This window comes from Dermacentor silvarum, chromosome 4, assembly GCF_013339745.2.
Source record: "Dermacentor silvarum isolate Dsil-2018 chromosome 4, BIME_Dsil_1.4, whole genome shotgun sequence".
NCBI lineage: Eukaryota > Metazoa > Arthropoda > Arachnida > Ixodida > Ixodidae > Dermacentor > Dermacentor silvarum.
Genome location: NC_051157.2, coordinates 221964992 through 221978659, shown reverse-complemented (window position 1 = coordinate 221978659; position 13668 = coordinate 221964992). Strand labels below are relative to the sequence as shown.

General features: G+C 46.7%; 2 protein-coding genes across 2 annotated transcripts in view; one reads left to right on the top strand and one right to left on the bottom strand.

The window, feature by feature from the left end:
- Nucleotides 1-13668, bottom strand: part of LOC119450991 (F-box/LRR-repeat protein 12) — a 462769-nt gene that overhangs the window by 99445 nt on the left and 349656 nt on the right. The window contains exon 4 of the mRNA XM_049666759.1: nt 9646-9732. The gene's annotated coding sequence lies outside the window, so the exon portion shown is untranslated. The remainder of the gene's footprint in view (nt 1-9645; nt 9733-13668) is intronic.
- LOC119450988 (progranulin-like) overlaps nt 1-13668 on the top strand; it is a 51635-nt gene that overhangs the window by 36735 nt on the left and 1232 nt on the right. Inside the window, 2 exon segments of the mRNA XM_049666757.1 lie at nt 4634-4873; nt 8290-8541. Of these exon segments, the coding sequence (XP_049522714.1) occupies nt 4634-4873; nt 8290-8541 (492 nt within the window).

The following is a 13668-nucleotide window of genomic DNA, read 5'->3' as shown; positions in this document are numbered from 1 at the left end:
ACCGGAGCCGGAGGGGATACGTCACGGGCCCCGCCTTTTCTTTCTTTTTCCTCTCACGTTTTTCCTGAGTGGCGCACTTCCGGTGACGGTGTCGCGCGCGAGCTGTGGCGTTTGCCTCGTTTCGCGCAGCGCACGATTTCGCGCGCTCTGCACGAGAACACTTGATTAGCGGTATAAGTGAGTGCCACGGTCACGTGCACTGAAGCAGACGCAAGTGATTCAAACACTACGACGCGCATTAGAACCCGGTAGCGGTATAAGCGAGTGCCACGGTCACGTGCACTGAAGCAGACGCAAGCGAATCAAACAGTACGACGCGCATTGGAACCCGGTAGAAAAAAATGGCAGATAGTTTCGTTTTCTGAGCGCGCGACGGCACGACGTGGGAACAAGAAGGCGAAACGGAAGTACGTCCTCTTTGCTGCGGCACGGAGTAAAAATAACTACACGCAGAGATTCGGTTTGTAGGTTTGACTATTTCTCTAACCTTTAAATCTTCTATTGAAGCAACACGTCAAATAAATAACTGACGTCGCCTTGAATAATGCTCGAAGTCACGTGTCACTGTGAGTGACGCCACAGCACTGCCATTTACGTAGGCGCACTTGGGCGACTGACGTCGGCTCTCCGGTGGGACGCGCGGCGCCCGCGAGAAAGGCGCACGGCGTTTAACTCGAAATAGCAGCTCTTTTGGCGACGAGTAGCGGTGTAGTACTCTGCATACACGATCGTTAGCGCGCATTGTATGCACTGTGCGCCTCAGCTCAAAATGGCCAGACCTGGTGAGGGGCCCTTCAAACGAGCCATACTTCACCGCCTGTATGCCATCGACAGCAGTATATGGCAATGCAGTAGCAGCAGAGGAAGGAAGACGTGGTACCCTGTTATCGTAGAAGTACTTCTTGTTGGGCTAGTTAGCTAGTAGAAAGAGAACTTGCGCAGAGAGAGAAGTTAGAAGTTTTTTACTCAACAACAGTTTCACTACTGTATAGTGCTAAGCGTGAAATGACGAAATGGAGAATTTCTATGTCCATGTACACTTTATTTCGGGGGCGAAAACGCCGCGTTTCTCTTAGCCGGTGTCGTCGTTTACCGAAAACCAGTATTCCCGAGATGCAATTTTCGACCAGGACGGCTAGTACACTGTCCGGACGGGAAAATGTGTTTCAACAACCAGACCTGCTGCGAGCTGTACGACAAGACGTACAACTGTTGTCCCTACCCGCGGGCAACGTGTTGTGAAGATTACGTCAGCTGCTGCCCCGAAGGATTCCGCTGCATAATAACATTGCAGAAGTGCGTCAAGAAAGCCACTGGAGAAACGATGCCTATGTATTCTCGAGGCAATCTAAGAGATACAGCGAAGACAGTGGGCCGGCCGATTTTCACGACTGGTAAGGACACACGGTTGTCGTGATCGTCGTACTAACCGACAGAACTAACTGCGTCCGAGGTGTTCGTCGTTGTCCCGTCGTGTACGAAGAAACAACGTGTCACGTGATGTTCCGAATATCCGTGAGTCACTGTTTTAACAAATGCGTGTGCTTTGACACAAAGCTTCTACAAAACTTCTGCAGCCCTTCGTATAACTGATAACGGGACTTCGAAGACGGTGCGTTGAAAGCTGAGTTTCGGCTTTCTAATCTACTAAACAACTAATCGACATTCGCATGACTACTTGTTCCAATAGTCACGAGAGAGAGAGAGAATTCTCTTTATTGAAAAAGCAGAATGTCAAGGGACGTTGGTCGAGCCTTTCCATGTTCAGTTTATATCGATGTCGCTCGTCTTTGTGGGCTGGGCATGACGCTAACATTGTGCTTGTCTGCTGCGTTCGTACGTGAGAAACCGTGCACTAACAGTTAAAATTATTAGTGTCTTTTGTGTACTACGCCGCAGAGCTAACTGCGTGACAACTGTCTTTAGCATCAGCCATATGCTACAATGAAACATGGATTGTTTACAATGAGCAAAAATTATGTGGTAGAAATGAGAAACCATAGCATCCGTGCTATTTTCTGAATAATGGTAAGTTCTGTAGTCGGTTTTGATGTCTTAGTTTTCGCCAGGTCTCAGCTAACATCTGCTGGCGGCATCGCTTGATGCAACACTTACAGAGCCAATTTAACTGCAGCACCATGCAAGCGTAATGTCATCGGCGCGTGACGCCGCAGTTGTGTGTAAATAGCTGCTATAAATTTTCCGGCGATATATGTTACGCAGGTGTTGCACGAAAAATAACGAAAATATCATGACTAGCACGAGAGTTACTGTTCTGCAAAGTATCACCTCGGCCGTTATCTCGAATTGCGAACATGTGAACCTTTTCTCAAAAAAAAAAAAAAGAAAAAAAAAAAAAGAAAACCCGGTTGTCGACATAAGCGAGGTCATCTGCCAACGTTTCCCCGGAATCGAGACATTAGGCGCATGCTCCATTTTCTCAGTGCTATAACTAGTAACTAGTAATATTGCTCAATTCCGCACATTTTACAATATGGATAGACCAGGTAACAATGCAAGTATATGGATGGTATATGTTAGCTTGCGGAAACCAGCGGTTGAGCAACGGTTAGAACGCTAGCTAGGCCTAAATGAGGCAATTTCTTGAAGTGGATAAACTGGTATCACGGATTTCTCGCACGTAAAAGATTACGCCTTGCAAGTATGAAGGTAGGAAAATACCGTAAAAACCGGAATATAGGTCGAACGTTTTTTCAAACAACCATTGCGAAACGTCGACCCTCGTCTTATATACCGGACATTGGCGGAAAAACTACGGAAGTCTTGCAACAATGGGCAGATGAAGTAAACAGCCGCCTTCGCCATCGCATTCAGGCTGCTTTTACACATTTTGTTTCAAAATGAGCGGAAGCCGACGGCAATTCACCGTCGCCTTCAAGAAAAGGCGATTGAGTACGCGGAAGCCCTCGGCGGTTGCCGTGGGCTTCGTATCGTGCGACCATCGACCCGCGTGTTTGTCAGCACCTTATCATCACGGCACGGAGCAGCATTTAAATAAATACTGTCACCATTGTGCAACCGGCTGAGTCGCATTTGTTTAAAGGTAAGGGTGTCTTTCGGTACTTTTGCCATTGAAAAAGATTTTTTTCGTTTTTAGAATTGGTTAGTTGGGGGGTCGACCTATATTCCGGTTCGACCTATAGTACGGTTTTTACGGTACTTATATTTGTATTTGATACTAAATTTGGTCCCGAAGTGCCGGAGTGATGTCGTCGACGTTATCGCGACGTCATAACACAGAGCAAACTTTTCTGACACTGTGTAGCAATAAGGCCAGGTATGATGATGTGCTTTATAATAATAATAAAAAAAAATGGAAGTTGAAGTCGAGGAAAGACAATGCCTTCCGAGGGCGTGCTGGGGGCGAGAAATGTCATCAGTTATCACCATCACAATAATTATCATTATCTTACTCATCATCAGTGCGGCTCATAATAAATTATATGTTCATTATCATCAGTCATCATCAGCTTTGTTTGCTGCTGCTGATGACTAATTATTGTTAATGAGTCATCAGCACTATCATCGGGGTCGGCCCACGAAAGAGGCCAGAAAGAGAAGTTGAAAACAGACATACCCGATAAGGAAAAGTGGCGGTAACTCGCCAAGGAACACATTGCCTTCAAAATTAACAAGCGCGCTGCGCGTGGTTGCTTTGTCCGCGCTCGCGCATGGCAGCCACATGGATCGCAGGAAAGGATTGAAATAACGAACCAATGTATCTGGCGTCATGACGCACCCGCTTACGGCGTACACCTAAAATGGTTCGTAGAGACAACTTTTCGAGTAAGTTATTTAGGTCGCTCTGACGCTAGCGAGTGTCAACTTCTAGGGAGGAGATAGTGTGGACCTTCATTCAACAACTGAAAAGTCAAAAATGTCCCGTCAATATACTCCTTTACGCAGTCGCGGTCGTTTCTTCGGTGCCAGGTATACCTACTTCGATAACGCCTTGGGTTACGTAGTTCCATGCGTGAACTAAAGCATGACACGGGAATTGAACGTGATCGGTTCCCTTCCTAGGTCATAACCGCAGGATGTCGTAAAACCGGCACCGAACAACGACGTTAGTGTTTCTATGAGCTGATTTGTCAATCCAGGGCAGGGTGCCTCATTCGCTTGTCCCTGTACTAATCTATTCCCGGCGTCTACCGTCAAGGAAAACCTGTAATTTTCTCGGAAATTGGAAGCACTGGAAAATTCACGCGGGGTAAGGGGGAGGGGGACGGAATTTTCCCTACGATTGCTTTGGTTCAGCGTACCGGTACAGTGGTTATCGCGAATCTAGTGGCATACCAGGAGGAGCTGAACATCCACAATCCACAAATAATGGTGTCGTTTGCTGGTCTTGTGAGTGAGCCTGGCCAGGTAGTAGGACTACCACGAAACCTATGATTGTCAATTGTGGTAGCGAATTCCAACAACCTAGCACTTTACTAGTAGAAGTGTCGAAAATTGTGTACTGCCAGCACCGTTTAAGCTATACTTCACAGAAACAATCCGGGAAAACTCGGAAAATTAGGGGAATTTGAACATGTCAACGTAGTAGACACCGTGTCACTATCACAGCGCGCTTCATATAGCATCGTCTATTCGGTCCCCGATCCTAAAGGTATTACGTGCCCCGACGGACACAAGTGCCTAAGCGGCCAGACCTGCTGCCAAGTAAAGAGCGGTAAATACGGCTGCTGTCCGTTGCCCGAAGCCGTGTGCTGCTCGGACCACCGGACGTGCTGTCCCAAAGGCTACCAGTGTCGTGTGGCCACGCAGATGTGCCAGCTGGCTGACCACTGGGTGCCTGCGGTGCTGAAGCTGCCGAGCTTCACGTTTGCTGCGTTGATCGAAGCGGCTGGTATGCCCAATGTATTTGTTGATTTACTTATGCATTTGTCGTTGTCGTGTCGGGTTTTCTGGCGCAAAAGGCCATCCTTCGCCAAACGCAAGATGGAACCTAAAACCAAATTCAAATGGATTTTAAGTGTAAGTGCGTGTTCGCTGAGCACAAATATTGTCGAACTTCAGTGTATAAGAAAGCATAGTGATTCTAACGGCAATAAAGACGGGCAGGCGGCTCTGTGTTCAATAACATTTTTGGGAAAGCAGGGATCATATGAAAACATTGTATAAGGAGAACGTACCGCGTAGTTGATGTTCTCGTGCAAAGCGAGTTCAGTACGGAGAGCAGCCGAGAAAGAATTTCGTGCTTTAATCATTGTGGATTACAAGCTCACGGAGTGTCCGCCGCGAAGACTCAGTGGCTATCATTGTTCTGCTGCTCCGTACGAGGTCATGCACGGGTTCCATTCCCGGACGCGGCGACGCGCGTTTCGATTGAAATGTAAAAAAAAAAAAAATTCCGCCAGAACGCGTGTATTGATGGCTGCCCACAGTTAATAGGATTAACATTCGAGCAATGGAGCAACACGCCGTATTGCCACGCCCGAAACGCGGCATTTATGAGCCGTGGACTGCAGTCGGGCTTCTTTCTCGCGCTTCTCTCTGGACACGTTCCGACATCTAGGCGGCGCGCCCGCGAAGTCCGCGCAACGTCCCCCCCCCCCCCCCCCCTTCTTTTGCGTGGCCTCCGAGATGCGTACTGGGCCGGAGCGTGCTAACGCTCAGAAATATTCGCCCTGCCTGTGGGTATTCATGGCGCAGCGCTAAAGCGTCGGGATGCTGGGCTTGAGGAAACCGCGTAACACGGGTTCGATTCTGCGCAGCACCCGATAATTTTTAACGGATGTTCTTTTTTTATTGAATGGTGGCTTCAAGAGGCTAGATAGATAGTTTCTTTCTATCCTTTCATATTGATGGCTGAATAATTTATCTATTACTAATGTGTGCAGAATGAAAGCGAAAGCGCAATTTTTTTTTATACGCATAGCTAGCAATTCTGTATACCAATTATTACCCTCAGTTTTGAGAAAGAATCATACTGCGAAAACTAAAAAAAAAATCGAACTGCTTTTCTCTGTATTCTTTCAAGCTTTTTTTAATGTAAAGTTATTGGTATAGGGATCCCAGACTATACAAGCACACTCATGTATAGGCCGAATAAAGGATCCGTAGCAGAGAAGTTTAACACTAGCCGGGGCGTTTCTTAATTTGTGTCTGAGTAGACAGAGCTTTATGAAAGGCTCATGCGCATGCGTTGTCAATATGAATGTTCCATTATATATTGTTAGTAATGGTGACTCCCAAGTATTTGTAGTTAGTAACCTCTTGTAAACATGACGAACCGAGTATATAAGTGTGCATTAGTGGGCTTTTTCTGCGTGCAATTTATAAAATAACACTTTTTTTTCGTATTCAGAAGCATTCCAATCTAGAATGTTATTTAAGCTGTTGTTAAGTTCATGTACATAGTTATGGGAAGTTAAATCTCTGTACAAAACACATTCGTCAGCAAATAGTCGAACCACTTCAGTCACGAATTATGATTGACTGTCGATAATTAAATGAAATTTACATAATTTCAAGCCAAGGTGCTGCGGACTCTATTAAGAGCAAGTCAAGGTGGTAGAATGACTCTTTCTGCATTTTATGATGAGTGACCAGAATTACATTGTAAGTATCTAATTATTGGGCACTCAGTAATGATACGTTTCCTCATAAAAATAATTGAATCACTAGAGCGAACTACTCGCCGAAGTTAATGACTGGTTGCAACCATTACTAGAAAGAAAAAAAATTATTTCGCAATTGCTTCAGAAACGTCCGACGTCACACATCCCGTCAAACACTGTAGTGTCTTGTCCAAAGCGACCTTTGGTAGCGATAGATTTCCGTCAGAAGTAAAATGAAGGTAGTTGAGGTAAGCAGAACGTTCAATTTACCCTAAGCTTAATTTGTGTGGTCTATTCCTTGCCACAACTGCACAGAAATGGCGAAAATGAGTTGCGTCCACATGTGTACACTGTCACTGAAGGGACTAATGTTAATGTTTGAGTAAACTACATTTAGAACATCATTAATGTATAAAAGAAAAAAAAATAACGGTCCGAGTACACTACCTTGCGCTACTCCCGATGTGACTGGTAGGGGACTGTCACCACTGACTGAATCGAGGGAGTGTCGTTTTTCTTCTTTCTTTTCTTTTTTTCTGCCACGCCAGCAGTTTGTTTCTTGAACTGAGAGACTGGTTTAGCGTAGCTAGCATTTTTCTTTTCCTGTTAGAAGAATTGATGGTGTGCTGATGCAAGACTGCCCGCTCCTGTCTATGGCCGTAGCTTCTGAAATTTCGCTCGCCAGCTTGTCTACTTTTCACAGCCAAGCTGTTAGCGTCTAGTTGGTCGCGATTTTTCGTGGGCTCGTTCTGCGCTCACCCAAGAACAGTACCGCCACTTAACGGCCACTCAGACAGACCTCAAAGGGCAGCTGGAAAAAGGGCTTTGTCTTTGAGTTTCCGCGTATACAAAATTATGCTTTCTCGGATATTCGAATTACAATTTGAAGCTATCATGTCTGCAGCTTGTGTGTAAGTCGTACTTTACGATTTTTCTCACGCAATTTAGTTTGAGAAATTAGTTCTATAACACACTTGCGCTTCGCGGAGGGCCTAGAAGAATAAGGATGTGTGCCGCATTTCCGCACACGTGCGTGCGCACGTGACCTGTGGCAGTTGTAGTGGTGGTGGTTGTCTAACGTCGACAACAGCTTCGCTGTACATTCACTTTCACAGGGCGGAAGGGAGGCGGGTTTCTTTTTTTTTTTTTGTGATGCGGCCTAGCAGAGTGGAACAAAGTGCGAATGTGATGTGTACTGCACGGGTATAGCAGCATCTATGAATGTTCATTGATTAAAAGAACAGCGCAAGAACACGGACAAGGAAACGAAGACGGCGAACATTGGCGCTGAGTGGCACTAAAGACTTATTTGGGGAAACAACAAGTACAAGAAGTTACGGAAAATCGAAAGTACAATAGTACGAAAAGTAAAAAAAAAAAAGCAGTTGCGAGTCAGCGCCAGTGTTTGTTGTTTTCTCTTTCTTGTCCATGATTCTTTTTATTATTGTCTTGCGCTGATTTTCACATGTTGGAATCGCACCACCTAGCCGAGCTCTCAATCACGACGCGATGCTCATTGCACCAGTTTGTGCAAGGAAGAGATTGTCATCCAGACAACCTTCCTCCACCTTGGGATATTTTATAGAACTGACTTGCCATCGAGCCAGTTTGTATATATAACATTTTATAAAGTGGCATTTTTAGGAAACGCGCGCAATGTTTCGCAATGGATCGCTGACCGGACTGTGCTTGCCATCGACAGCGCTCAACCAGGTGTGCCCGGACGGCAACGAATGTGACGACGAGCAGACCTGCTGCCAGCTGCAAAGCGGCTCGTACGGCTGCTGCCCCTACAACCAGGCGGTCTGTTGCGACGACAGGGCGCACTGCTGTCCGGCGGGATACACGTGCGACACGGAGGGCGGCAGGTGCCTCAAGGGAAGCCTGTCCTCCCCGATGCGTCCCATAGTTCCAAAGCGCCGCAGCAGGCCCATGAACAGGATCCTTGTGAACGGTAATATGTAGTTACGTTTCAAAGCAAGTACCTTTACTTAGCTCCCACGGCCGTTCGCGTGGTTGGTCGGAGCTCTGTGGTGCTCGATGGTCGGACTCGGCAAAGAAATCGTTCGTTCCGTTCCGTTCCGTTTCGTTCGTTCGTGCTATTCGCTTACACTGGCAATCGTCGTTGATGGTTCGTGCAATTTTTTTTTTTTTACGCATTTACATGGAGATACGTACTGGCGAGAGAAACTTGGCAAATATTCGTTACGTTTGACCATCTTCAGCGTTTTTCATGCGTTCAGATTTATTCTGCCCTGCGAAGAGCATTAGCCGGCGCCAACCACTCCTTCAAATTCATATCATTAGTGACGCCAGCTTCGCTTAGCGAGAACAATGCCACGTACGCTCGCGTTTCAACTGCCAGAAAGCATCGCTGGCAAAAAAAAAAACAAAAAAAACATGACAGTTCAGTGTGGGATTGTACAGTCGAATGACTCAGATCGGAATATTTAATAACGATCGGTTGAATGACTGAAGATTGGCTGACTATAGTTAATTGAGAAGTACTCCCCAAAGACACAGCTCGGCTGAGAAGGAAGCATGTTGTAGACGGCAACGGATTATCTATGCTACTCTGACTTCCTTTACATACACCCCCGCTTTATCAAGATAACGATCATGCAGATAATGATCAGCAAAGTATAATTTGCTTCAAGTGGAGACCGAACCCAGATTATCGCGTTGTGCGTAATGCAGAGGTGTGATATCGGTCCCCCACCTGTGGAAGTTACCTTTTTTTCGTGTACACTGAAATTTTCGTATTTAAGAGTGGTGGCCACCGCAGCCGGGAACCGAACCCATGCGCTCAGCCGCGAGACGCCGTAGTCTCTGAGCCAGCGAGCTGAATAATTGGAGGGCAGCACATTACAGTTTGCAGTGGCATTTGGTGAAGCGAGTTCCCTCACGGGGGATGTTTTCTTTCTTTGCAAAACAGTGCTAAAGCGACTGCATAAGGCTGACTGCTTCGTACTCATCGTTCGTTACGTTGGGAAGTGGCTGTGATGTCAAATCACTTAGGACTATATTTATGCTTCCGAGTGTCGTGGCACAGACTCACCTGCCGTTACCCAGCGTTTGCCAGTGTTTTGCAGAAGTGGAAGCATATTCTGCTATCCGTCGAGATTATGTTGAAGCCAGATTGAACCTGCAGCGAGAAACAATGCGAGCCATGAATAAATGGCCCCCATCCTTTTGTTAGTGCATCGCAATCGTCAGCAAAATATACAACAAAGCCAAAGCAGACGGACTCTCAAGCGCGGCACTGCAGGAGTCAGTAAAAGTTTGTAGTCAATCAAGGTGCTGAACTAGACGAAACCGCATTGAGCTGACCTGTCACTCCGAAATTTCGTGTTCGGGTTCCCGCGCATACCATGCAAACGACAGTGGGCCGGACTCGGTAAGGGTTGGTTAGAGCCTTAGTCAAGCCGCCCTGCGTGGCTTAGCTTAGCTCAGTCTCACCCGGTTCGCTAAGGCTCATGCCAATGACATCCTATCGGGTCGGTAAAGCGCACCACTCAGCCATGTACTCTAAATACTCTGTTTACAAGTTCTATCGTCGTCGCGTTGACGTTGGCGCCCCATGCTATCTGGACCCACAGGAATAGAGTTCGCTTTTAACCTTTTCTGGTAGAATGATTCTGATAAGAATCACAATTAATGCACCGCGAGGGGCATGTAACCGAAAGAAAAGGCGAATTGAAAGCTAATGTGAGAAATCACAGTTCCAGTAACTCGGATTACATAATTTAAAGTACTTTGGTTCCGCAGGCCACTTAAATTTCAGAAATGTTCACACGTTGAGGTACACTGCGATATCGAGCCTCTAGAGTCGGTGTATCACCTAAGGCCGGCTACATGGATTAGGGGCCATACCCAACATCCATCAAACAATTTGATGGTAATTCACCAACATAGGACTGCAAATTTAACGATTTGAGGTGTCAGGGGCTGCCTACTGAAGTCGCAGTAGTGTGGTGCGGAGTTCGTGATAGAAGGCTTCGTCATGTTACAAAGACCTACACCACGATGTTTTTTTCTTTATTTCTTGTTCAGGTGCACAACATTTACATTTTTGACAAAAAAAAAAAAAAAAAAGAACACGAGTTTCGCGCCATAATGTGTCCGCGATAGAGTCGGATCGCGTCAAGCCCGACTTCCGAGTCGACCAATAGGCGTCGGGTTCTCGTACACTTAGGCCCTTGCGCAAAATTCCCGTGCATGCATGGTTTGAAAAGCAGCTGGTGAGCCAGAGCCGTCCCGGTCGTCGTCGTCATCGTCGTCAATAGTGTGTCCAGGAGGGAGGACCACTTGCTCGAACAGCGCCAAGTGCTGCCTGTGGTACGACAAACTCAGCTGGTTCTGCTGTCCGTACGCGAACGGCACCTGCTGCAGCGACGGCACTTTCTGCTGCAAGGCAGGCTTTTACTGCTTCGTGCCGACGCAGAGCTGCATTCCGTACGGCGAGCGCGCTCCCGCCACCGTGGGTCACGCCGCCAACTATCGGCAGGAGGCGCGCGCGCGTGTAAGTCGAACCCTTAACAAAAATTTCCGCGAAAACCATCGATAATGATTGTGAAAGAAAGCGTCAGCTTATTCGAAATCTGCTGAAATTTTCTTGGGCGGCATTTCTAAGTAGCCCTTCTCCGCGACTCTCTTTGCGGACGCATGCAATAAGGAACTGAAAACAACCTTATAAGTATGAGAATATATGCTCTAGAGAGAGAGAGAGAGAAAGTTTGATAATCCCAAATGCAGAGAGGTCGGCCTGAGGTGTATTCCTCTAGCCAGCTACTCTGCGTTGGGGGAAGGGGAAGAGCGAAAAAAAAAGAGAGAGAGAAGAAAGAGGCGCACACATTTAGCACTCTTTAGCGGTGTGTCTATATTCGGACGTCATTCACTTAAGAGAAGGCTTGGAGACGGGCTAGTTGACATTAAAACACAGGAACATGAGGAGTGATTCGCATGAGCGCTGGCTTCCACTGGCGTTCCAGTAGCGCCTGCACGGTGAGTGGACAATCGTGATTGTCTCTGTAAATAATCAGACCGAAGAAAGTGGCACAAAATTACGGTAGAAAGCATCGCTAATGCTTCCCTTTCGATTATTGTGCATGACCTTCAATTGAAATCCAATAGAACGTACGATGAACGCAGGAGAAAGTCAATGGAAATAAAACGAAATTCTTATAACGATTTTTGTAAGGGTTGGCGAAGACACGTTAATGTCATTGAAATGCGCTGGAATTCTGCAGAGCGACATTTTTTTTTTATAAACCGCCCAAAAGCATGAAGCAAGACGAGCATGCCACACATCCGAGAAGAGAGCGGCGTGATACGCGGTGACGTACTCCACCACGTGACCAACACCACGTGGCTCACGCGATCGCTGGTTGCACTATCTCTAGTATCAGTCCGATTTACACGGCGACAAACCGACAACGCTGAAGAGCCACACACCGCGGAAGAAGACAAAGAAAGCTTCGTTTTAATAAAGGAATCATGCACTTGAAGGCGTGTATTTGCTGCAGTGGGAATATTTTAGTGTGATGAGGATGATGATAATTTAGAGTTTAGGATCTGCATGATGTGGCCTTAATTCTTTCCGTACCGCGCCGATTGGGCATGGTTAGCCTTCTATCGATGGTTTGAAACGCCGCTTAAGAGACCTTCCGCGCCGCTCACGGACATACTGCGCTATCGGACGTGAAGGAGAAGTATATTGTAGTTTTGTAAACAGTCCGCCCCCCCCCCCCCTCCCCCCACGAGGCGGTGATTTTTAAACGCGCTCCGAAGCTTCGCGATCGTCAAAGCAGAACGCAAAAAATTGGAGGACGCTTAAGCTTCGCCTTTAAGAGTGGAACGTGATAGCGTTATCGGGCCCCGTTCGCATCGCATTTTTCTTTATGAGCAGGCTTCACTGCAATAGAGAACGTGGAAAGCCAGCTTACTAAGGCCAAGCTTACACCGATCCCCTTAAAGTCAGCTTCACTATTAAACAGAAATGCATTGCTGGGAAGACGTTCTTCCAGGGGCAATATAAGTCGTCTTATAGTAAAATGTGAAGGCCCTACATAGGACCTTTTTATTATTTTATGAATTGTTTGCCCCAACACGCGCGCGTGTCCAAAACACATTAGGCAGGCTAAGTGCCAATTTGACCTGCAGAGGATGCGAGCACCATCTGGATAGGATTTTCGCAAGTAACCTACCCGAGCGCACCGATGCTTGTATGGTGGAAATGCTGGAAAATGGGTTTGTGTTTGAGTTTTCTCGTAACAGAATTAAGTGTTCTCGTACATTCAAATTACAATCCGACGCCACCATGTCTGTACGTTATGGTTAAGTTGTACTTTACCATTTTTCTGACGGATTTCACTGTGAGAAATTCAATTTTTGTTCACTAACAGCTTGCGCCACGCGGAGGGCCAGCGCGGTAGGGGTAGTACGAGATGATTTTCTCCGCCACGGACGCAGGCGCTTACAACGACGCCGGATTTTCTGCGACACGGGCCCCTTAACGCTTTCGCGTTAAGATGTCCGGCTCCGGAAACCTGCGCGCGCGCTTCGGGAGATCGCAGATATCGCGATTCCGCTGCCTCTGCGGCTGATCTTATCGATACATCGAATAGCAGCGAGTAGCAACGCTGACTTTTCATCGGACTTGCATTTCTCCGCAAAGTTCGGGAATTAATATCTCGATACCGGTGTCATCCCGAGAATTCATTCCAAGTGGATCCGCCTTGCGAATTCCACGGCTACAATTTGTAAATTGCAATATGGGCCATCAGGTAATTAGTTAAAAACTTAATTAGTGAATTTTTGTTAATTATTCGATTATGCATTTCAATTTCTTATGCAAGTAATGTCCGCCTCTTCGAGTAGACCAGCTCATGAACTAGAATTGTGCTACCTGCCCCAAGCAACGTTTAAGAATTTTTAAAGCGTTCGCTGAAACACCCTGTATATGCATTAAAATTATGACAACTGGTGGCGCCAGGCGGTGGCGCAGAGCTGAATCAGAGAGCTATTACTGCAGTTAACAAGCGTATTCTACTTCGCTGTTGGTGTAAATGTTAGGCAACGG